Raw genomic sequence first — 23,890 nt, forward strand, 5'->3', positions numbered from 1 at the left:
GGTATGCTTTGGCAGTATCTAGAGTATCTACAATAGCGTCGTAGATTACTAACTTGCATTTTATTGTTCGGCCAATGACTTGCTGTTGAACTTACTGACAGTAATTAGGACGGCATCCGAGGTAACACCGCCTTTAAGAGATATTCTGCGAGGTCTGCGTTCAGTGCATCTGCGTGTTGTGATTCAACTGAATATGATTTATTCTTGTTCAAAAGGGGTCATCACCTTTCGACACGTGGACTGCGCGGTTTTGAAGAAGTTGTATTTAAATCCCTCAGTAGAAAAAAAATCGGATACGCAGCATCACACCGTTGCTCCATTATTAATCGTGTTGTACCAGAACCATGCCCTTTCGCAGCTGGGAATCAATGAAAGAATGCTGGGGACTACAAGGACAATAATTTAAGTCGTTGTACTGGCAACGTTCGCGACTACGTTCCTTTAATCCCACAAACACCTGTTCTTTGTAGTGGGACACTCTATATTTTTTAAACATTATTCAGACGTTTGAAACCTTATTCAAAAGCAATTAATGAACCTTTGAATTAGGACGTCATCAGCCGCACGCTCACCTCGGCCGATAAGAAGAGTCAGTAATTAATGCAGCCCAGGTCATTTGTGTATCGTGCCAGTGTTGCTGGGAATTTCACGTCGTTAGCGCCAGCTGGTCAGAATTCCGGCCAGTGAGAAAGTCGTGAACTTGATAAAAAATGAATTTTGAGAATTTCTGAGAAAGCGACATCTGTTTAGGAGTCAAGCTGTATAATGGGGCGCCGTGGAATATAATCGATCGTCGCGGTGGAGTTCTCGGATATCTTTAACCCTTTCAGACGCTTTGTACACGACTGTATACACCGCGTGTTTTTCACAATTGCGTCGATTAGTGGCTAAGAGCACGATACAGTAAGGGTTGGATAAACTGAACCACCTGCGTCATAAATGTGCCTTCATTTAACTTACATTTGAAGTGTACTGTTACATATCAACACTTTGCTGAAGGTAATGCCATGTTCTACGAATCGTTCGACTCGCCGCTTTCCATGACCCACGTCCAAAGTATTATTTTTCTTTGCTCAAAACGAACATAACAGAAGACCAATGGGCACCATATTTCTAGCCTGAAATTTTATTCTGTTTATGGAAAAACAGAACGTGAATAACTTCAGGATAAACAGATATTTAATCCCAATTTAATTAAGTACAATTGCTGCAGGGTACATAAGTCAAGGTACTATGACATTATATTTGTTGCAAATCAATATCGAGTGACTTAAAATTACGCTGTCTAAATTTGACGCAACTACAGGCAGCTTTTCCAGGTGGCGTCTGAAGGGGTTAACCGAAGTTCTCTTATTCTGCCCGAATAGGGGTGGAAATGCGGCCACGGAGCAGTTCAAAATCAAACCCACCGCCTCCAACATAACAGAGCAATGTCATCACTAAATCTTAATTTACATGCCGTTAAGTCTCTGCAAACCAGTGGTCTTGCCCTTTCTCGAAGAAAGAAAAACCGACATATCACTCGACAAACCTGCCGCGTTCAAGAACGGTAACTTTTTTTTTCAATATGACTTAGCCGGCACTTATGGAAGTTCGTGGGATGAAGAACTCAGGTACCTTTAGAGCGTTAGAGCGAATGCTAACTCCTGCTCGTAGACTGGATTATTTTACTGTAACACCCGTGTTTGAAGTAAGCATGTATATTGTTGACCCCAGTTATCAACCGTCACCGTGGCCAGCCCAAGGGTTGCACGATTGATTACGTCACAGCTAATGGATAGCGAACACTAGCTGCAACGCTGCGATAAGAACTAGCCGAACGTCACTGCTTTCGTTCGCTGAAACTTTTAAGCATGGTCACACAGCTTCCCTTCGTAGGCATAGTGTTTCCTACTATATTTATAAGAGGGAAATGTGACGCTGCAATCTTGCAGCCACCATGGAAATGATGGGTAGTACATAGATTTGCCCAGTCTACGCGCTTGAGGCATAGAACGCACTTGTGGCTATGTTTATTGTCATGTTTTGACTTTTGTTTCTGACAAAAGAATGCCTCGTTGTGAACCTCGTGAGCTCATTTGAACTGGTCCGCCTAAAACATTCAGGGTGGTGAAGTGGGACCGCGGAACTGTTGCTGAACTTTGTCTTACGACAAGGCTGTTTTAGGCCACATGGAGCCCCACAGAGGCGAAAGAACGAAGCTTATGTAAATCTACGTACTACCCATGACTCCTATGCTGGCTGAATCGTCATGTGTTGCAGTTCCCTTAGACACTAGCGCCACATCTCCCTCTAGCGTATCATTAGGAAGCTCTATGTTCCTGGGTTCTTCGTAAAGAAAATGCAGGACGGGACGATTTCGCTTGTTTTTCCTACAGGACTGGGTCCGTCACCTCCTTCGCCATTGAGACTAAGCCTACTGGAAGGCGAACAGACGTCACTTCCTTGCCCCATCAACATGACGTCGATGGAACCGGTGTCTGTCGTCTGGTTCCGCGTAGCAGACGTGAAGTTCAACTTGTCCAGCTACCTACCCCAAAGTGGGGACAACCACATGGAACCAAAAAAGGTTTACGCGTTGGTGGCTCCAGAACCACCGTCGGTCACTGTGCTGGGAGCTAGTGTTGGACTAGTGGACGGTGCTCATTGGAAGCAGCCACCATGGACGGGCAGGGCGTTCTTTTCGCTGCTCAGCGACCCACCGGCTTTGCTCCTGAACCGGCTGAATCGATCCGATACTGGACAGTACGTCTGCAACGTGTCGTACCGTAGTGATAACGTAACCAACGCCGGTGCGACCGTAACCGAGGCAGCCGTCGAGCTGTTCATCGCAGGTGAGTTGCTTCATCGATGTACTGAATTTCACCTCTAGAAAGCTTCATTCCAGGAAGGAAGGAAGAAGAGAAGGCAGGGAGGTTAATCAGACACATCCCCAGTTGGCTACCCTACTCTGGCTGAATGAGAAAGGGGAGTGGAAAGATGAGAGAGAGATATGAGGGAAGGAAAGAAGCAAATGTTGAATAACGGTGCTGACGCGTATGTTATGGTGGCACTTTACAGTAATCAAAGGCATTAGCACATGCCCGTAATCCTTAAAAAGCACAAATGTGCTTTAACTGCCTCGTGATCCGACGAGCGATAGTTTGTGTTTGATTAAGGAGATTGAGTATTGGTAAAATGATCCAGTGACTGCTTGTGCACTTTTTTTTCGTCACTGTTCAGACCTCCCGAGAAAACGAAAATCACAGGATTCCTTATACATTCGCCTAAGACTACCCGAAAGACATTTTCTCATTGTTTTATTGTATATTGGTGTATTGATCCGTTAATTCCTCTAGGTTTATAATTATCAGAGCGAATGTCTCAAGGACAAGTGCGTCGGATATTAAGGAAGGAAGAAAATGTATGCATACACTCAAAACGCACACTAAGATAAAGAAAACACGTTGTATATGTCCAAGCTACGCGTCTACATTGTTCAAATTCATATCTGCTTGAGAGACAATAACTGTTGGGGTTTTATATCCCAGAACCACCATATGATTATGATGGACGCCGCAGTAGAGGCTCCGGAAATTTTCACCATCTAGTGTTCTTTGACGTGCACCTAAATCTAAGTACACGGCTTCTAGCATTTCGCCTCCATCGCAATGCAGCCTCCGTGGCCGGGATTCGATCCCGCGACCTTTGTGTCAGCAGTCGAGCGCCATGACCACTAGTCCACCACGACGGGTATGCTTGAGACATAAACACTGAGAGAAATTAAGTGAGGTCAACCAGATTATAGCATCATGTTTGCTGCCCTACTCTAGGGGGAGGGGGAAGGGGGTACAGAGATGAAAAGAAGAGCGGAGAGAAGAGCATGCGTGCGAGAACAAAGAAACAAACAACTGGAAGGTGCGGAGAAGGAGTACTATAACCTATCCAATAGGCCACAGCCACGCAAATAGTTCAAAGGCCTCAATAGATTTCCGGTGAGACGACAGTTCGGGTCGGCATCCTAGCGCCGACAGTTCCGACAGGGCTTGTCCTCAAGGCGGCCCAACACAGCCGCTAGTAGCAGTCTCTGCGCGCTGTAGCGAGGACACCGACAAATAATGTGTTGTATAGATCATTCACTGCCGCAGTGGTTGCAAGCAGCGCTGTCTTCCATACCGATTCGGAAGGCAAGAGATTTGGCGAAAGTGACACCAAGCCGCAGTTGGCAAAGCACCGTTTTCTCGAGTCGAGACAGTCCGGACGTGGGCCGAAGTCGACGAAAAGTGTCCTGTATATGTGCTTGAAAATCTATTGCACGAAGTACATTGATAACGTATAATACAGAGACGATCTGCTGCGAGTTCACTTTGGATGTATCACTTTTCTCTTGTGATGTTGATACTATGTGTACAGTTGCGCGCTTCCTAAAGCAACGGTAACCCCTTTTAAAGTACGAGTGCGGCGATGCTTCAAAATTGAATGTTCAAATATGTGAACTATCACTCGCCGACAGCCAGCACTGAATACCTTTTTTTTTAATGTTCTCAGGAAATGGTTTTCAAGAAATTCCTGTCCAATATATATTTTTGGGGTGAAAATGTCTTTATGCCTACTGGTCCCTGTCTTCTTATTCTGTTGCAAGTCTATGCCCGAGTGAAGTGTAGAGGGAGCTGTTTTTTGTACTGGATTATATTTCTGACAAACGCGGGTCCTCGCTTAAAGAAACTAATTAGCCTGAATACACGAACGTGCTTTCACTCAATCAAGAAACGCTGCAAGAGAAGAGAAACCGGCTTTTTCTCACCCTGTGGCACGAGAAAAAACATCTTAAACAGGCAACTTTGGTGCTTCAAATTTTTCGCCGTATTTATTTATTTATTAGGGAGTTCTTTTTGTCTCTGTGTGTGTGTGTATGTGTGTGTCCGGTATTTCGATGTACGCAAAGGCGTTTGCGAAATAGTGGTTTGACGGACAATGGTGTTGACATCTTCGGACGCTTTGTCCAACTATATTTGGAGTTGTGTTCATTTTTTTTCACTGGGTCTTCTTTAAGTAAATACAATTCAGAAACTGCTTGGTTCCGCAAAACAACCTCTTATTGTGCGAAATCACTCTCCAGCCGCGTCAGGCGATGCTTGACCACTGCTTAACAAGTCAGCTTTTTAGGTTGGGCCACGCGAATTTCGAGGGTTGACCAAGTCACTTTTTTTAGTGGTTTTGTACGTGGGTTAAATTGATTATCGAAATAGGTAAGGTTAATTTTGGGGCTGATTCAAGTCCATCTTAGGAGGGCGCCAAGGCAATGTACAGCACGCCCTAACAACGTAGGATTGGGCCAAGCCCATACCTTGCCGTGCCCGACTAGACTTATGAACGGTCAAAATAGGCCGACCTCATACCAAGGTCAAATTTCGAGTGGGCTGACGCCATGTCCCAGAGATGGTCAACGTACTAAACCATACATCAAGGAAAGAAGATTACTTCAAGGGCTCGGTTTTCTTTGTTAGACACAATATTAATGATAACTAAGAGACAATAATACCAATGGAAGTATAGAGGATGTTATTTGTAGTAAGTATGATATAAAGGTGAAGGAAGTAAATTGGACGAAAAGATAACTTGCTACCGGCAGCGACAGAACCTGCGACCTTCGAATAGCGCGTCCGATGCTCTGCCTATCTTTTCGTCCACTTTAATTTCTTCACGTTTATATCATAATTATTACAAGTAACATCCCCTATACTTTCCTTGGCATTATTGTCTGTTAGTTCTCTTTAAACCATGCATCGCTATTTGTATCCTGTAGGAAAACTGTCATATTGTGCATTGCTTGTGTAAAGTATGAGCCCGTAGATAAAACTGCGAGCACGAGTTAAAAATGAATACAGCATCGTTTCGAAAGTCGAGCACACTTTGATCATATCCAAGAACGCTTGATGATACTCGGGCTGTAACGTAGGCAAATCTTCAAACCGCGCAGCTCATTAGGTCGAACGCAAAGCCAACTTTCGTGGTTTATTACTTTGATGGCGGAGGGGGGGGGGGGGGGGGGGGGGGGGGGGGGGGGGGGGGAGTTCCGTCGAGGAGTATCTGATACTTAGCAAAATGAACCAGTGGGTAACAAAATAAACACGTGCAGCCTAGCCTCATGCTATGCGAAGTCGACTTCCTCGAGTGTATATAGATGGCGTGCGGCGAGCTCATTAGATGTCTAGCTCGTAGCAGAGGCTGAGAACTGCAAGAGTCGCCTTGGAAAGCACCTACAGCCGGGTTTCGCATGAAAAAGAAACTTCTCCACGGCCATTAAGCTTAAGGAAGTACCGACACGAGAGTCCGTACTTACGCGCATAATGCTGTACCTTCACATCTTTTGCGTCTGCGGTGACTGTGGTTTGCTTTGTATGCTTAGTTAAGGTTGTTATCTACTTGCGCCCTTGTTTGTCTGAAAGCTTAGAGACTCAGTTAAAGCAAAACGTAAAATCGCTCATGACCTCTTTGAGGTAGATTTATGGCGTACTTTATTTCGTGCCTAGACGGTGGGATCACTGTCTCTCGCTCTCTGAGTCTCAGGGTACACAATTAAGCATGCCATTTACAATGTCACTGCATTTTAAATAGTTCAGCTTTTTTCAAGCGTAGGTGCTTATGAGTTGCAGGTTTCGGTGGCAGCGTTGTCGTACTCAGAAAACCTGGCGCAGAATGCAACCCTCGAATGTGCGACGTGAAAAGCGTATTTGAATGATTGATGATCTCTACACCGCGGGCTTCTCGGCAATCAGCAGTTTCTAGTATGGCAACCTAAACTTTTATCGCGGTGACGTGTCATTTTGCGTTGCCACATTTCATTGTTGCCTGGATGTGAACGCGTGACCGTCGTTGTTGCATGTAGCTTGCGGCACTGCTAATCACGTGGATAAAGCTCCAATTCCCGGCATGGAGGAAGGAAAATTTTAGGAGGGAGCATTGCGCGATACGAAAGAAAAGCAGCAAGTCAGGCAAACACACGTCAAGCTTCGCTGGCCCCCATTTTGGCGGTAGGAAAAGAGCTGCTGAATTTTGTTTTTTATAATTAAATCACCTAAGCACCGTTCGCTGATCCCTTAAGGTCATCATGATCAATACTACAACCATCACTGTTCCTCTATTGGGTCAATAATCCATTAATTTATTCATGACCCTCTTGACGATGCGTTACACGCAGGGTTTGGAAGGCGGTTCACAAAAGATATACAATCAGCAAGAACGGTCAGCGTTCTGTAGTGTGTTGTTGGTTATCTCAAATGCAACCAGTTGCTGGTGACTGCTGCCAACCTTCTTCCTTTTTTTACCTTTATTTGCATTGTTTAGTAGGTCATCGCATTCTTCCGGTTTGTACACTGGTGCACTGAGGACAGCTTTATCAGTAAGGCCTTTCAGCTAATATTAATGATACCTAAGCTAATGCGCGTATGCACAGTTTAGTTCCACGTCGCGCACTTGGAGACTGAGGTGCCGACGGTATAAAAGGATTCGCGTAACGAACTTACGAAACCAAGCACGTCTAAGGCCACTCGCGCACACTCCACTCCAGTTTCCGGAACCTGATCCGCTTATCGTCCCCTGAAGTTCACCGCTCAATTAGTGCGACGCGGAGTGTATAGACACGTGACCTGGTTTCAAAGTTGCTTAGTTTGCGCTTATGGCATTTCATCGCACTCGAGATTTACTTACGCAACTTGCCACGCTGACGTCATCAATAAGTTCACTTGACAGCCAGAGCGTGGCGTGCGCCTATTGGACTGCTTTTCAGAGAATCCAGTTTTGTCGCTCCATCTCCTTGGTATCTCCCGCGTTCCGCGGTGGCATTTTGATACCAGGTGATATTATTAGTTTCTTTCTTAGTATCCTTTTCTTAGTAGCTTTTTGTTCTCTTATTATGACACTCTTATTATGTTCTCTTATTATTATTATCACGAGAACCAGTTGTAGCACAACAATAATAATTTGTGGCGATTTACGTTCCAAAACCACGACATGATTATGAGACATGCCGTACGGGAGGGCTTCGAGAATTTCTATCACCTGGGGTTGTTTAACGTGCACCTACATCTAAGCACGCGGGCCTCTGGCATTTTGCCTCCATGGAAATGCGGCCACCGTAACCAATTGTAGCACAATAATTCTCAATTTAATACTATTGAAAATTTCTGGGTAACTCATCCCCTGTGTGTGAAATATGTAACGGCCTTGCGGGCTTCAGTCACTGCCAATGAGCTGCAACCAAATGATGTAAAATGTTGTTTTAGTATGTTGTGGGTGCAGGTGCCTCTGTCAGGCGTTGCTCGCCTTTTGCCCCTGTACTTTTCTTGAAATTGTATTCAAACGCACTTGCACATGATTCATTCATTGTCGCATTCATTCATTCATTCATTCATTCATTCATTCATTCATTCATTTCTTACGCACAATCGATTTCTCAAATGTCGTGGTACAACTCGGTTGCTACCATAGCCAAAATTTACGAATGCTCCTGGCGTGGTAGCGATATTTCAAGATTCAAAACCTTCAGCCGTGTGGCATTCTTTTTTTTCGCCTAATTTTGGTTTCGGGGCTTGTATTGTTCTTTTTACAAAAGATGTCTTACACAAATTAATGTGGCTTCACTTGCTCTTTCGGCATCGGAATTCAAGGTGCGTATTTGTTTTCGCGTTTCTTGTCGACTGCTGCTGCACAAACAAGTGCTGCAGTATGTATGTATGTATGTATGTATGTATGTATGTATGTATGTATGTATGTATGTATGATGTATGTGTATGTATGTGTATGTATGTGTATGTATGTAGTATGTATGTATGTATGTATGTATGATTATGTTAAAGGGAATTGGATTGAGGGACTCGGTTCTTTGCAAGACGCAACCTAACGAAGCAATCAAAGCACGCAATGCGCTATCTGTAGGTTTAAGTTGTAGTGTAGTAAGTATTGGACAGGGGGGATGTGGATTTAAGTACGACAAGACAGCTTTCCGCCGATGAGAACTTTCGAAGGTGTGAGTTCGGTGCCCATAGGAAGCAAGTTGTTTTAATAGCTGAGCTCTTTACCTCCCCGCTGACCCATGACGGTTAAATAGAAATGATCATCATCATGAACAGGCACGCACTCTCTTCGTCCTCTTCTGATTCACTCCCAGAACACGTGCGCCTGCTTGTCCTGCAGTAACTCTGATAGGCATGAGAACAAGTACAGGGAGTGAGAGAAAGAGGGGGAGAAAAATGAAACGGAAATAAAGAGACACAGAAAAATTCTTCTTGAGGCGGGTTTCGAACCCATGTACCCACGATCCGAAGGCTAGCATCGTAACCACTTGGTTATCCAGGCACGCTAGCAGAGCATAGCATAGCCTTGTACAGTATAGTGTATAGTATAGTATAGTATAGTATAGTATAGTATAGTATAGTATAGTATAGTATAGTATAGTATAGTATAGTATAGTATAGTATCCTCCTCGTGCGCTGCTGCTTTCAGTGGTACTGGTGGCGCCACCAACGGCGAACGGTGGCGATAGGTGGATATACGCGGCTCATAGAAGCCGTGGGTAAAGCGCCTGTTACTCTCCGTTCTTCTATTCATGTTTCATTCTGGTTTGATATTTGTACTGCCGACGCTGCTCCACTAGACAACCATGCCGTCTGTTACGTCCATTGTTCTATATTATTTGTTTTAAAATGACAGGCCCGTTTTTATATGCGTGCGCGCGATGCACTGCGCACGTTTCTTACGTGCATGTGTCCAAGTTGTCTGCGTGATCTGTTAACACAGATGAAATAAAAATTGTTGCAGTACAAAACAGCATTCTTGTTTTATTGAACACCCCAAACAGTACAACAACGATGACTATTACGGCTGTATGCCTGCTTAAGAAACGCACAAAAGACACGAGTTTTTATCTTCGCCCAACACTCGTAGCACTCAACTGGGCCAAGAAAACCAAAATCTAACTTGCTGAACGTTTTAACAGCCGTCACACAGCTGCATAACAATGCGTGAAAGTACTTTAGCAAATGACGAACAAACATTCACACAGCGTTTTTTTTTGTTCACAGACCGCGTTAACATGTGAGAAAGTTCTAACTGCATTGCAATCACATATTTCGGAATATCTAATCACTTTCACCATTGAAGCCACAATACTCTAACACATGCGCTTTAAATTGAGGATGGCATTACTCAGACTTATATAGGAAATGCGCACGCGTGCAATGTATCTCGTATGCTAGATTCTCCTTTGGTACGTGCAGCTCAAAATAAAATGCGATTCTAGAAGTAATGTTCGTGGAGTAGCGAGCATATAGCAGGACAACTACTTACAGCTTCACTTACCTTTGCAAAAACGGTATTCCAATTGCAATTCAATATTAACCGACGCAACAACGATAACAACACGCTTGTTGCACACAGGCGTACCAGGTTGATGCTCGAGGCCAAGCGCGGTATTTTAAGTGTAGCACAATCGTGCGCGTACAGTACGCTAGAATATTCTGGCACAATGTCGTCAAGCTTGCAGTCACTTCAGCGGTTCCCACGATGTAGCACCAGTTGACGTCCTCGCGTCATCAAACTGCTACAACGCCGAGAACTACACACACAGCTGACTTGGAAAAACGCGGTCTTGCAGGAGGCCATCTTGTCCCGCAACCAACGGACAAAAGCACACAACTGACGCGTCTGAAACATTGCCGTTGATGAGATGGCAGCTGAACGAAATCAGGGCTCATCGTCCGACGTGTGGCCACCGCCTTAACACAATATTAACGTTGCAACGTTCAAGGAAGACGCGACGAAAGCGACGAGCCCAGCCGGTGTTGTCGGGTGCGCTACTGCATATAGGGAGCCTACATGAAAGGTCGTGACATGAACGACCGGTCATGTAGGCTCCCTAACTGCATAGTGCACAGCGCGCGCTCTCACGGCCACCGAAAGAAATAAAAGAAAGTGGAGAGAGGGGTCACCTAGGAGCATCGCGTATCGGTGGAAGCAAGAGGAAGTGTTGCGTCGTCGGTGTGGCGTATTGTCGAGAGATGGCGCTAGTTTGTTTTTGCGCAACGAAATCGCAAACTTCATTCAAAATGCATGGGATCCTATGGGGGGTTGGGAGAGGGTACAACCGCCTTAGCCGAGCGGTGGCGCCAACATACCGATGCACGAGGCGGATAGTATAGTATAGTATAGTATAGCAGGGAAAGGAGAGTGAGGGTGAGGAGGAGGGCAGAGAGCAAACGATAGCATAAAAAATAAGAGAAATAGAAAGAAAATGATAGAAAGACGAAGCAGGCGAGAAAGAGAGAAAACGAAAGGAAAGAAAGAGAAAGAGAGGGAGTGAGAGAGAGACAGAAATAAATAGAAATAAACAGGAAAAAAGACATAGCAAACACAGAGACAAGAGAGAAAAAGAGAGTAAAAAAGAAAGAGAAAACTAAAGAGAAAGAAAGTAGGCCGGAGGAGGGCAACACTTTTATTGGAAACCGATGAAAATGATTTCCTCCATTGCGGAAGGCGACGACGGTTAGTCGGCCAGGAGCGCCTGCTCTTTGGCGGCTTGGCGTATGACAGAGACCACCACCGCCTCTGCCCGCCTCGTGATCCAGACCTGCTCGTCTGGGTCGGAGCTGAGCAGTGTGGCCTCCCACGGCTGTACCGTGATAATTTTCAACCCCTGTGGGCTAGAGCTGTGCACGGGCCGTATTTCTGAGCCCGAGCCTGGCCCGGGCCCGCTGACTTTTTCGAAGGCCCGCCCGAGCCCGACGGCAAAGGGCTGTGAGCCCGCCCGGCCCGGACCTACTTACGAAAACATAATCCCGGGCCCGGCCCGACTTTTTGAAGGCTCGTTGCGAAAACAAAACATCGTTTTCCGGTAATTTGGCATTTTATTGAGCATATAAAATATGATCATACGACAGACGACGAACAGTCTCTATTACACAGATTACAAATTGTCGTCGAAAAACAGCAAGGAGTCCAACGCTTCCGGCTTCAACGAAGTGCGGCGCTTTTGCTATACAAGTAGACGGCCTCATGCCAGCAACAATGGAGTTCGCTCACCAAAGCCGTCACGTGTATGGGGCATGCCCATGCAAGCGTCAGCTTGCACGAAGGCGATCTACGTCTCCACGAAGGCAATCCACGAAGGCGATCTGCGGTCGCTCGTCGCTGTCGCGTGCATTTTCACTCATATGGGATTTGGCCTTAAATCTAACGCGAACAGTCGCGTGGCGCCGTCACTAGCTCAGGTGGTGTTACTTCTCTGTTTGTCAGAGTGCAAACAGAGGCAGTGCTTTACCTGCTCCCTTTTTGTGTAATGTAGCGAATGGAAAGGAAAGGCGGTAAAGGGTGGTCGCGGAAAAGGCGCTGTATGCGTGCTGGAAAACAATTCCCGCTCATTCTCTATATTTCGGGCTTGAGTCGGGCTTTGCGCCTGGCCCGAGCCCGGCCCGATAAAACTGCAAGTAGCCCGAGCCTGGCCCGGGCCCGAGGTGAAAATACGTCGGCCTGCCCGAGTCCGGCCCGTGGGCCGGGTCGGGCTCGGGCTTTCGGGCTACCCGGAGCCCGTGCGCACCTCTACTGTGGGCTACCATAGATACGTATACTGGGACAGCCCCATAGTATGTGAAAGAGGTCGGCCCGGGGGATTCAGCACAGCCTGCACTGAGGTGTAAATGTAGTTGGACTGTAGGATAGATGTAGGAACACAGAATCGGTGTCTACGTTCAGGCTTGGCGCCACTAGTGCAAAGCTGCCTTATTTTTTAGATGCGAAGTATCTTAAGGCGGAGCTCAATCCGGTGGTGGCGGTGGTGGTGGTGGTGGTGGTGTGCGGCGTGACCACCCTTACTGCGCATGCGCATAGCCTCTCCACACACCTCCTCTCCACTCCCCCTCACCATTTCTCATGTCCTCTAGCCCTCTCCCCTTCCCCTCTCAACTTTCCCTCTCCCATACCCCTCTCCACTCACCCTCTCCCATACCCCTCTCCACTTCCCCTCTCCCCTTCCCCTTTCCACTCTTCCTCTGAAACGCGGGCTCAGAGGAAGCTCGAACGCATGCGCGTCCCCTCCCCTTCTCTCTCCTCTCCTACGCTGCCCGCCTGTCGACCGCGTTCCCCGCTCGCCCTGTGAGAATTAACGGCCAGGCTAGATAGAAGATACGACGCGCGTAGCGTCCTTCGTCGCGTTCCACGACGCGAGGTCTGTAGCATGCCCAACGAACGCCAACGGAACGCGATCGTGCAAGTGCTCCGGCTTCGCATCGCCTCATGGTCCCCTTTAGCGGGAGATGGTGTAATTTTTTCGTCCACATCGATTCAGTTCTATCTTTGTCGTCATACTACACAGCTGCATGAAAGGCAACTTAGAGAAGGCATAGAAGAGCTGTGAGAAAGCAAGAGGAATAAAATTTTATTGTTCTAAACGGTATTGGCGTGCAAGTCCCGCTTCTACACTAAGTGGGGGGTCTCCTTACTCCAGAAGCTCTCTGGCCTTCGCTGCCTCATTAGCCCTGGCAGCGAGACGTCGTTGTTGGTCCAGGTCCTCTGAGATGAGCTTGGCCTCCCACGTGTCAAGGTCTTCGCTTTCTTGACTGGTGTTAGATGCACTCGGCGAAGGCGATGTGTCTGTGTCTATATGTGTACATTGCACGGGCACGCCGCGAGGATCAGGTATGCCAACGTGTCAGGTGCGCCGCAAATTGGACAGAGATATTCTAACGTCGCGTAAAATCTGTACATGAGTATACTTAGCATATAGATTTCTGCTTAGAACAAAGAGGTAACGATTTAAGAGATCCGTTTGCACTGCAGTGTGTATAGAATTATATTCAGAAAAACTTTCTTTCATCGTAGGACGCTACGAACACTTAGTAACAGTGTCCGTACAAGTAGAACACCTCGAGAACTGGTGATTGCAAGGCATCAGGGGAAAGAGTAAGGCTAGATCTTATCGAATACAGTCTCAGCGATTGCTCTAGCTAACATTTCGACTATCGGATAAATATTTTTTCATAGTTTGGCAGCAACAACTGATATCTATCGTCATTTCAATCTTCTCTATAATTAAAAAAACCCTTTAGTTCAATAGGCCCCAAAAATGTTCAAAAGGAGCGAAAGCGCAATATCATAGGTTAAGATTTCCAATTTTTGGCCATGTACAACTTTTATTCGTATTCACTGCAGATATGGTACAGCGCCCCGGCCAGAGAGCGCATACTGTCGTTGAATTATGCCGCCAGTTGGTTCTGTGCATAGAAGGCGTGCTCAGAGTGCGTCATATGCAATGCAGGACGCACTGATCATGCATGGGCAGTGCCTCAAGTTAATGCGGCGATGACGAGGCTTATAGGCTTAAAAACAGTTAGGGGTATACAGCATGCAATGCAGTGTCAATTAGAGCTGTGCACGGGCCGCATTTCCGAGTCCGAGTCCGGCCCGGGCCCGCTGACTTTGTCGAAGGCCCACCCGAGCCCGACGGCAAAGGGGTGGGAGCCCGCCCGGCCCGGCCCGACGTACGAAAACACAATCCCGGGCCCGGCCCGGCCCAGCCCGGCTTTTTGAAGGTTCGCCGCGAAAACAAAACATCGTTTTCCGGTAATTTGGCATTTTATTGAGCATATCAAATATGATCAAACGACACACGACGAACGGTCTCTATTACACAGATTACAAATTACAAGTAGACGGCCTCATGCCAGCAACAATGGAGTTCGCTCGCCAAAGCCGTCACGTGTATGGGGTATGCCCATGCAAGCTTGCATGAAGGCGATCTACGTCGGGTCACTCGTCGCTGTCGCGTGCATTTTCACTCATATAAGATTTGGCCTCAAATCTAACGCGAACAGTCGCGTGGCGCCGTCACTAGCTCAGGTGGTGTTACTTCTCTGTTCGTCGGAGTGCAACAGAGGCAGTGCTTTACCTGCTCCCCTTTTGTTTAAAGCAGCGAATGGAAAGGAAAAGCGGTAAAGGGCGGTCGCGGAAAAGGCGCTATTTGCGTGCTCGAAAACAATTCCCGCTCATTCTCTATATTTTGGGCTTGAGTCGGGCTTTGCGCCGGGCCCGAGCCCGGCCCGATAAAACTCCAAGTAGCCCGAGCCCGGCCCAGGCCCAGGCCCGAGGCGAAAATACGTCGGCCCGCCCGAGCCCGGCCCGCGGGCCGGGTCGGGCTCGGGCTTTCGGGCTACCCGGAGCCCGTGCATACCTCTAGTGTCAATATTCTATAACCACATAGCAACGCATAAAAATAGCAAGTGAGGAGATTTGGAAGGAAAATTATCGGAAATTTAAATTGACATTAGATGTTTGCAGCGAAGCTGTCCCCGTGCCGTCATCGTCGTCGCAGTAGTAGTAGTAATAGCAGCAATAGTAGTAGTAGTAAGCGCCACGCAGGTCACGTGACCAAAGGGGGTAATGAATAAAAAAATTCTTAAAACAAGCTGATGCACATGCTCAAAACGATTTTGATGATGATCATACTTTTCTACGAATAAATAAAACGAAATTATAATGGTGATGGTGCTCGCGAAAACATTGCCGAAACTTAGGAGCGAAATGTAATGCTTGATAAAAAAAGGGCGCGGCCTTGCTGTCCAACGGTTTTAACGGCGTGGAGCTGGCTAGGATTTATTTTGAAATTATATCCGTTTGATCATATTGCTCCTACTGTATATAATTGGTCAAAATTTGTGTGCTTAAAGAATTATTGTTACTGCAAAACCAAGTGCCTCACAATGCGTAATCATAACAATACACTTATAGCTATCAGCATAACTGGACGAGGAAAACTTTACTTAGATCCTGCAGGACGCGCTTAGCGCGTAGCGGGCGTCCCCCACGCAGGGACCGACAGGGGTTACATGGCGGCCGCTTCGAGGGCCTGTTGGAGAGCCCATTGCTGGTCGGCGAGAAGCAAGCTTCGGAGGGACTTGTCCCACTTGTCCGAGGTTGAGATGGGATAAGCGTTTCTACGCTCGCAGGGCATGTGGTGAAAGTGTCGCCTTGTATCTGCACGAGGGGCACGTGTCGCTGTGGTACACGTCGGTATAAAAAATTCCACAGCATATCCACGGGGTGAATGATGATGAGTGGGGCGAAGCCCTCGTACGGCAGGATCTTGGCGGCGGCGTCGCGCAGCTTCACGCCCAGTACATCATCAACGACGTGAGATCGGGCCGGTTTATACTAAAAGGGTCGATGAGAGTCATGGCGACTTGCAGCTCACATTATTTTACATGTACGCTGTGAACTTTTATTGTTTAATCACGCACAGGAGAAATCTCACCAGGCACTACCTTGGAGGTAAACAATGGCTGCTAATGGGGAATGAGAGACTGAAGAAGTCGGCTTTTAGCTAACACTTACACTTCTACTTCTACTAACGTTTCCTACTGGAACATGCCAATGGCTGCTAATGGGGAACGAGAGACAGAAGAAGTCGGCTTTTAGCTAACGCGCACGCTGCGAATTTTTTGTTGTTCAACAACGCACAGGAGAAATCTCCCACCGGCACCACCTTGGAGGTCAAGATCTGGTACTAGCGTTAAGACTGGTTGCGCACTACGACGGGGACGAACGGGTGCCGCTTTAAGGAGCTTCGCCCCTAAAACAGTGAGACTGACGGGGTTGGGGTGCGTGTGCGTTTATAGTACGCGTACGGTTCGTGCCTGCGGCCTGTTAAGTTTCAGAGGTGGGGGCGGAAAGATGCGGCATCCCAGGTAGAATTGTTTTCTGATTTCGCTGTACGTAAATAGGCGGATCCCGGTTGGCCTCTGGCTCGGCGAGATGGGGTTTCCCTGGGATTGCGCGGTCGATGAGCGCGCGCGCGCGTCGTCGTCGTGGGCAATCTCGTTGAGGTTGATCACCCGACCGAGATGGGCAGGGAACCAGATTACGGTGTGGAACTTGAGGGTACTCGCATCCGCACTGCGGGCGATGCGTAACGCTTGGTCGGAGACGACGCCGCGTTCTAAATCTTTGATGGCCGGTCTGGAGTCGCTGTAGATGACTTCCCGTTTGCTGTCGAGCCCAGGTAGGCCCATGGCTACTTGCTCCGCCACTTCAGGGTCTCGGGCGAGGGTCGTGGCGGAGATGGGGGATCCGCTGCGTTGATGAGACCACGGCGAAGGCTGGGTTGTTTTTTAGGCAGCGGTGTATTAATACTGACAAAATTGTACCTGCGCCGCCACCGGCACTGATGAGGCATAAGTCATTTCCTGAGGATATCCCTACTAAAGAGTCACGGTTACCCTTCCATAACATTCCCAATACCTTATGGTTCGCCTCGGTGGTACAGTGGTTACGGTGCTCGCCTGTCTACCCGAATGTCGCGTGTTCGATGCCGGCCACGGGGGTCGCTTTTCGATGGCGGTGAAAAACTAGAGGCCCGTGTACTGTGCAATGTCAGTTCACTGTCAGGGTAACCTTATGGTCGGACGTAACGTCAGCACTCACGTTAGAGCACACACGCCAGTATTATCGAAACGAAGTGCGCTTTACGGTGCGATGATGCGAATATCAGACGTGACGTTCGTTAGCGTATTCCTCTGAGGTCGAGCAACGCTTGAATATAGCTTGCTGAATGATAGGAATGAAACCGAAATGTTTATTAGACCGCTATAAAAGCAGAGCCAACATTGGCACCACAGACGTTAACCTGACACGACGCCTGTATCGTAAGAGTACACATGTAGGGTTTATTGCTTTGTTATAAAAAATTATATACCCAGCACTATAACGGTAATTGACGTTTCATTGACATTACGCCTGCATACGGTCTTTTTACAACGCAATTTGTAGACCTGGCGTCACTCTGCGGTAGGATATCTGACTGCCACGCAGAATGCTTGGTTCCGATTCCTGCTGGGATCCTAATTTTTATTTTTTGCATTCATCTGGTCTACGCCGCTGGTGTCGGCTTTTCTTAACGCTCTCGCATTTAAATTAACAATGACCGTTCTCGTCGTTCCTGGGTAGTTATAAACTGCCAGTCACCTGTGGTGCATACCCGTATACGGCGTCCCGCGGTAAGTGGTAACACGTGCCACACGTGTCAAAGGGAAAGTGGAGAGGGGAATTGAGAGGGTATGCGCATGCGCATTAAGGGTGGTCACGCTGCACACTACCACCACCGGATTGAACCCCGCCATAAGATACTTCGCATCTAATAAACATTTTACAGATGAACACTACAACACTCATTTATCTCTGTACTGTATATCCGAATGCACACAAATTAAAGAAGAGACAATCTTGAACATTTATGTCTGATCAGCGTCAGCATCAGAAGCGCGCACCACGACGCATAGCAAAGAGCCAAATCAATTTCTCTGGGAAGCCTTGCTCTTCCCTGTCATTACACTTGTTTAAATAGTGTTGGACAAGAACTGCAGTATGGCTATTGGAATCCTGTCGACAGCAAACCAAGGTTTTTTAGTAAAACATGCCGCTCAATAGCTTTTCTGAACGAGCGGCAACTCACTATTATATGATAACGTGTACAATAAGACCATCCTGACCGAGCACTCCTATTTGGCATTAAGTGAAGCTTTTCGGGACTTGCCTGAACAAAGAGAGCGGATCCTATCGGCACTGTCGCCGACAGGTGACTCTGCGAGCGTGTTGCGAATACGTCATGGAAGTGTTTTGCAAATACTAAACAATACCCACACTGTTAAGCCACTATATAACTCGGTACGATTTGATCTTTTCACGGCCTCTCCCAAAGAACTAATGCTGGTAAATACTGCTTATACGTAGTATCTTTTCCTATATACCTGTTTGATTTCATTGAGGCTAAGAGAAAAGGGCGAGCTGTAAACACGTTGAAGCATATGTATGCTGCTATATGCATCTCTCAGTGTGCATAGGTCTTGCTAAAGGGAATCCCAAGCACCACACACAAAAAAAAAACGGAAGAAAACTGAGACAGCGAAATAGGGATAGAAGGAAATGTAATAATAACAATTGTTGGGGTTTTACGCCGCAAAATCTCGATATGATGATGAGGGACGCCGTAGTGTAGGGCTCCGGAAATTTCGATCCCCTGGGGTTTTCTAACGTGCACCTAAATCTAAGTTTACGGGCCTCTAGCATATTCTCCTCTCCTGAAAATGCGGCCGCGATTCGACCCACGACCTTCGGGTCAGCAATCGAGCACCATAACAACTAGACCACCGTGGCGAGTACAGAAGCAACTGCGACGTGTTAAAGGGCCCCTAAACTACCTACGATATTTTTTTTTACATTTCAAGTAAACACGCGCATCGAGATCAGAATGCCGTCACGATCAAAAATAGCAAAAGCGGCAACGCTAGGCACTGCGGGAACGACACCAAGTCAGAAAACAATCCCGTGCTCCTCTTTGGGCTTTGACGTCACTCGGTCGATTAGGTGATGTCACCTGGAGCAGGCGCTGTCGAGTGTTCGAGCGTGAAGCTGTGTTTCTGCTAGCAGGTTGGCGCGCTCCCTGCTCTTCTTCCTCGCATGGCGAGGAGGAGCACTCGGAGAGGATGAGAGACGAGCTGACGATCGGAGCGTAGCGAAGGAAAGAGCGAAACGAGCAAGGGCCGCGCTTCTGTCATCAAACCCGCGTAAAACCCTTATTACTGCATGATTTCGAAAAAATCCTCGCGGCTACGGGTTCATTCTAGACTCGCGTATAACTGTAACACCACAACGGCATTTCGACCTCTGGATGGTCTAAGAGCCTCTGAAGTAAACCATCTTAGAGCACTATCTATTCAACAATGGGAGGGCGGTGTTTCTGTATTTTTAGCTTTATTCAGATCAAACTGCGAACGACTTATAGTGATATACACTCCAATATGCGAGAGCTGTCCCTGCACTCGAAAAAACTCTAGGCATTAGGAGCGCTGTTGACTCCGTAATTCATGCGATAAAGCGTACTCATTGCACAACGCAACTGCAAAAACTCGCAGGTTCCCTTTTTTTTCCCTGAAGACGACTAGAAGCCGAAAGCGAAAGCCGTCTTCTTCTTTTAGTGCACAGCAGTTTAGGGGCCCGGCTTCTTGTCAATCCGTGCTGAACACTCTGGTCAACACAGGCCTAAAACAAATCTAGGAATGCTCACAATCCGGTTAAAGTGAACCAAACAAGGTCTAAAATATTATAATTAACAGAAATAACTAAGAAGTCATCGCAATAATAACTTAAGATCGCTAGGCGCATCGGAAACGTGCGGCTGACGTTTGTACGTGTAAGAGGGCGCCACCGCCTTGACAAGCGCGCGATTGCTTCTCCCACCGACGCCTCTCCGGCGCCTTCGTCGCTAAATCTGACGGGGGAAACAAGCTGGCGGAACTCGCTGCAGACGACACGTATCTCAACTGCAGTAACCGGCAGGAAGTCAATAAAGCGCAGCAAAACGTAGAGCGCACGTCGCACACCGAATTTGCTAATCTTCCTAACAAGATTCTACTTGTGTCGGGGAAACCCTACCTGCTTACCTCAAACACTGAACTCAAACCTTTCATGCTGAAGCGTGATGGCGGCGCTCACTCAACATGCTGAGTTTAGAACAAATTGTTCTAGCCGTCCCCTGAAGACTGCGGCTAGAGTTAAAGCAGACAAACCCCCGTATTCTCGAACACGCCTCCACTCGAATTTCGTCCTTCACTTGACCGAGTTCAGCACAGCACCGCTGCTCGACTGAAAATGACGCTGCGCTTTTCAAGAATCGCTGCATATTATCGCTGATATGGAGTGACTTCTGCCTAAAGACAGCGCTTCCATCGACTTTCTCAATTCAAGGTGTAGCGTTGAGCGAATGGACGTTCTAGAATACGAGGGTAATTTATGTTAGCTTGCCAGAGCATACTTCAGCGCTTGAGAGACGGTGCTGCTGGAGCCGAAGTCAGCTCGAGACACTGTAATCGTTATAGAACATAACCACAATTATCGTTCTGGAAAGTTTTGCGACTTTCTGAAAAAAATTCTTGCTTTTATTCAGATCACTAAAACCCAAAATTATGCGTTTCTTTATCTTGTTCGCAAACATAGCAAACCCTTTAGTTGAATATGCCTCCATCACAGTATAATCGGAGCGACGATGCCATATTTCGTGTTGAAATTCCCAGCAGCGCATTTCTCACTATATACTCTGCCTCTGTAGGGCCGCGCTAAAGGACCACGGATGTTTCATAAGGTGGATACCTCATCAAACGCGAAAATTGACCGTCGGCGTCAACACGAATGATGACGTCGCCACATGACGCAGTCTTGACGTTATAAGTCGCCCTTATTTGTGGCATTATCATGACGTCCCTACGACGTCACATAACGTGACGTTACATGATGACGTCATCACATGACATCTTCGCTACGTCAAGGGCAAGCCGATCACGGAGGCAGTGCAAAACCAGATGACGCGCAGAAAGCTCGCGATGCCTCCGATTTTGGAGGCAATGCAAAACCACGTTAGGTGCAGAAACCTATCGGAGTGCTGCGGGGAGGAAGAATACACTGACTGAGAAAAAAGAGAGGCAGCTTCGAACTAGTGGTGGCAAGGCTGAAGGAACAGCGGGAATGGGCTGCCTTTCTTGTTTTTCTTTATTTTTCTCTTGCTATCTTCCTCTTTTTATTTCTCTTTTTCTCTGTATTGTCTATCTCTTTTTTATCTCTGCTTCTTTCTATTTCTTTGTTTCTGTGTCTATTTCTTTCTCCTGCTCGCTCTTTCTTTCTTTTCCTTTCCTTTATTTCTCTGTCTCTCTCTATCTCTTTTCCTGTTGCTTTCTCTTTTTCTCTTTCTTTCTATTTCTGTCTTTTTCTCTGTTTCTTTATCACTTTTTGTGTGTATTTGTTTCTACGTCTTTTTCCCCGTCAATTTCTTTCTATGCCCTCTATCATTTTCTTTGTTTATCCACTTTCTTTCTCTTCATTTCTCTCTTTCTCTTTCTTTTCATCCCTTTCTTTTCTTTCTCTCTCTCTTTCTCGCTCTCTGTACTCCTTCACTCGCCCATCCGCGTTATTGCATCCCACGCCGGACAAATAGACGCTGCGCGTTCTGAGAGCGATGCGGAAGATCAAGAAGAGGACGAAGAGAGCCCGCGCCGGCCGAGTTTTACTGCGTTGCACGCGACAGGCGCAGCTGTGCTAGGTGCTGGGCGGCGCGAGATGCCATATATGGTAGAGGCCGTTCATGAGGATGATACTTTCGATTCGCAGGAAACGGACAAACGAAAAGCTTAAACAGGTCCTGCGACACAAACTCAGCATGTCGTTTTCATCGCTTCTTCTGATAGTCTGGAATGCGCCGATATTGTTGTGCAAGTGGCAACGCCGAAAACGAAGCCGTTATGATTTTATTTCACCGGATAAACTTACCCACCTCCAATTTTTTTACTTTTTGCCACCGCAATTCACTTGGGTTTCTTAAAACAGAAAAATACGAACAATGAGCGCAATACCGACGACTCGAAGAAACATATAAAAAGAAAGAAAAGAAATACTGCAAGTGCGTCGCGCTTCTGTTCAAATCGAGAAAGCTGGAGCCAGTCCACCCTGTGAAGGTGGGTAAGCCGATGGTTGGGGCTAGTTGGTTCATGTCGAAGTCTTGATTATGCGCTATTTTATGAAAACACTACCGACGAAGAAGACGTAGAGACGAACGTCTACTTCTGTTCGTCTCTACGTCTTCTTCGTATGTAGTGTTTTCATAAAATAGCTCATAATCAAGGCTTGAAGGTGGGTGACGAGCGCAGCTGATGGAAGCACTCTCGCCTCTGGTCTCGTCGCTGTCCCTCATAAACGACCCGCTCCTCGGGCGTTCTTACAAAGCGCGATCGACCCATACTTGCCCCGCACGATCGCGCCAAGTTAGCACCTAGGCTCGACTGACGTGGCTAAACACGTACGAAAAGCGCACCGCTCCCTGGAGCCTTCTGAACCTCATGGGGTGTTGCACGGCCGCCTGGATCAGCCCGCCTTTGACCGATAAATGGGGTCGCTTGATGACGTCATCATGTGACGTCATCGTTTGACGTCACGATGACTACATGATTACGCAATTAGTTCTGGCGATCTATGACATCATGATGACATCATTAGGTGCCGTCATCGCTCACGCTGAATAGGTCACGCGGGTTTGCTTTTTTTTTTTTTGCACGCTGACGGACGCCAAAAAAACCGAGGTGGTGTGCCACTTGCATGCTCCTCTGTAAAAATGATAATTTCTGCGGTTTTTACTTGCGAAATTTACAATATGTTTATGAGGCATGCCATAGTGGGGGGGGGGGGACTCCATAAATATCGACTTCCTGTGGTTAGTTAACATGCATTTAATCTAAGTACACCTGTCTGTGGCATTTTCGCGACCATTTCAAATGCTAGCGCCGCGGCCGGCCGCTGTAAAAGCACTATAGGTTAAAAAAGATGGTTGATCCCTCCGTCATAGGAATCGGAATAACACGGAAGTAAAGCGTGCCCTTACAGAAGTAGCCTAATGTGTACTGTACATTGATATAAGAGAGTTTGCGCAATGTATATTGATGTCTGGTAGCTATTGGCCGCGAGATCGAGCAGAGTCGGCACCTAGCGGCGAGCGGACCAAACACCGTGGTGTGGATGGCTCCTTGCGTCGTCTGCTAGCCACACCGTGTTCGCATGTGCTTGTACGTCATGCACGTCCTCAGATTACAGCTTATTCCGTTGTGCTAGCACAGTATCACATGCTTGTACGTATGCTTACACAAGATACATAAGCATTTCGCCTTACTAGACTTGTATGCACTCTAATACGCGAGTGCATGCACGTGCGTGTCGGTATGGCGCTAGGTTTAACCATCGTACCGTCCATTCGCCAAAATCATTTCACTGTGGTTACCACGTTGCCGTTCAAGCAGATTACACTGTATATTTGGCGTCGTCCTAAACGAAA

The 23,890-nt window shown here is 47.2% G+C and overlaps 1 protein-coding gene across 1 annotated transcript in view; it reads left to right on the forward strand.

Moving 5' to 3' along the window:
- The first annotated feature begins 2,380 nt into the window (after positions 1-2,380).
- Positions 2,381-23,890, forward strand: part of LOC119377811 (hemicentin-1-like) — a 42,179-nt gene continuing 20,669 nt past the window's right edge. Inside the window, exon 1 of the mRNA XM_049411648.1 lies at positions 2,381-2,834. Coding sequence (XP_049267605.1) covers positions 2,459-2,834 — 376 coding nt within the window. The 5' untranslated portion in view covers positions 2,381-2,458. The remainder of the gene's footprint in view (positions 2,835-23,890) is intronic.

This window comes from Rhipicephalus sanguineus, unplaced genomic scaffold (genome assembly GCF_013339695.2).
Source record: "Rhipicephalus sanguineus isolate Rsan-2018 unplaced genomic scaffold, BIME_Rsan_1.4 Seq568, whole genome shotgun sequence".
NCBI lineage: Eukaryota > Metazoa > Arthropoda > Arachnida > Ixodida > Ixodidae > Rhipicephalus > Rhipicephalus sanguineus.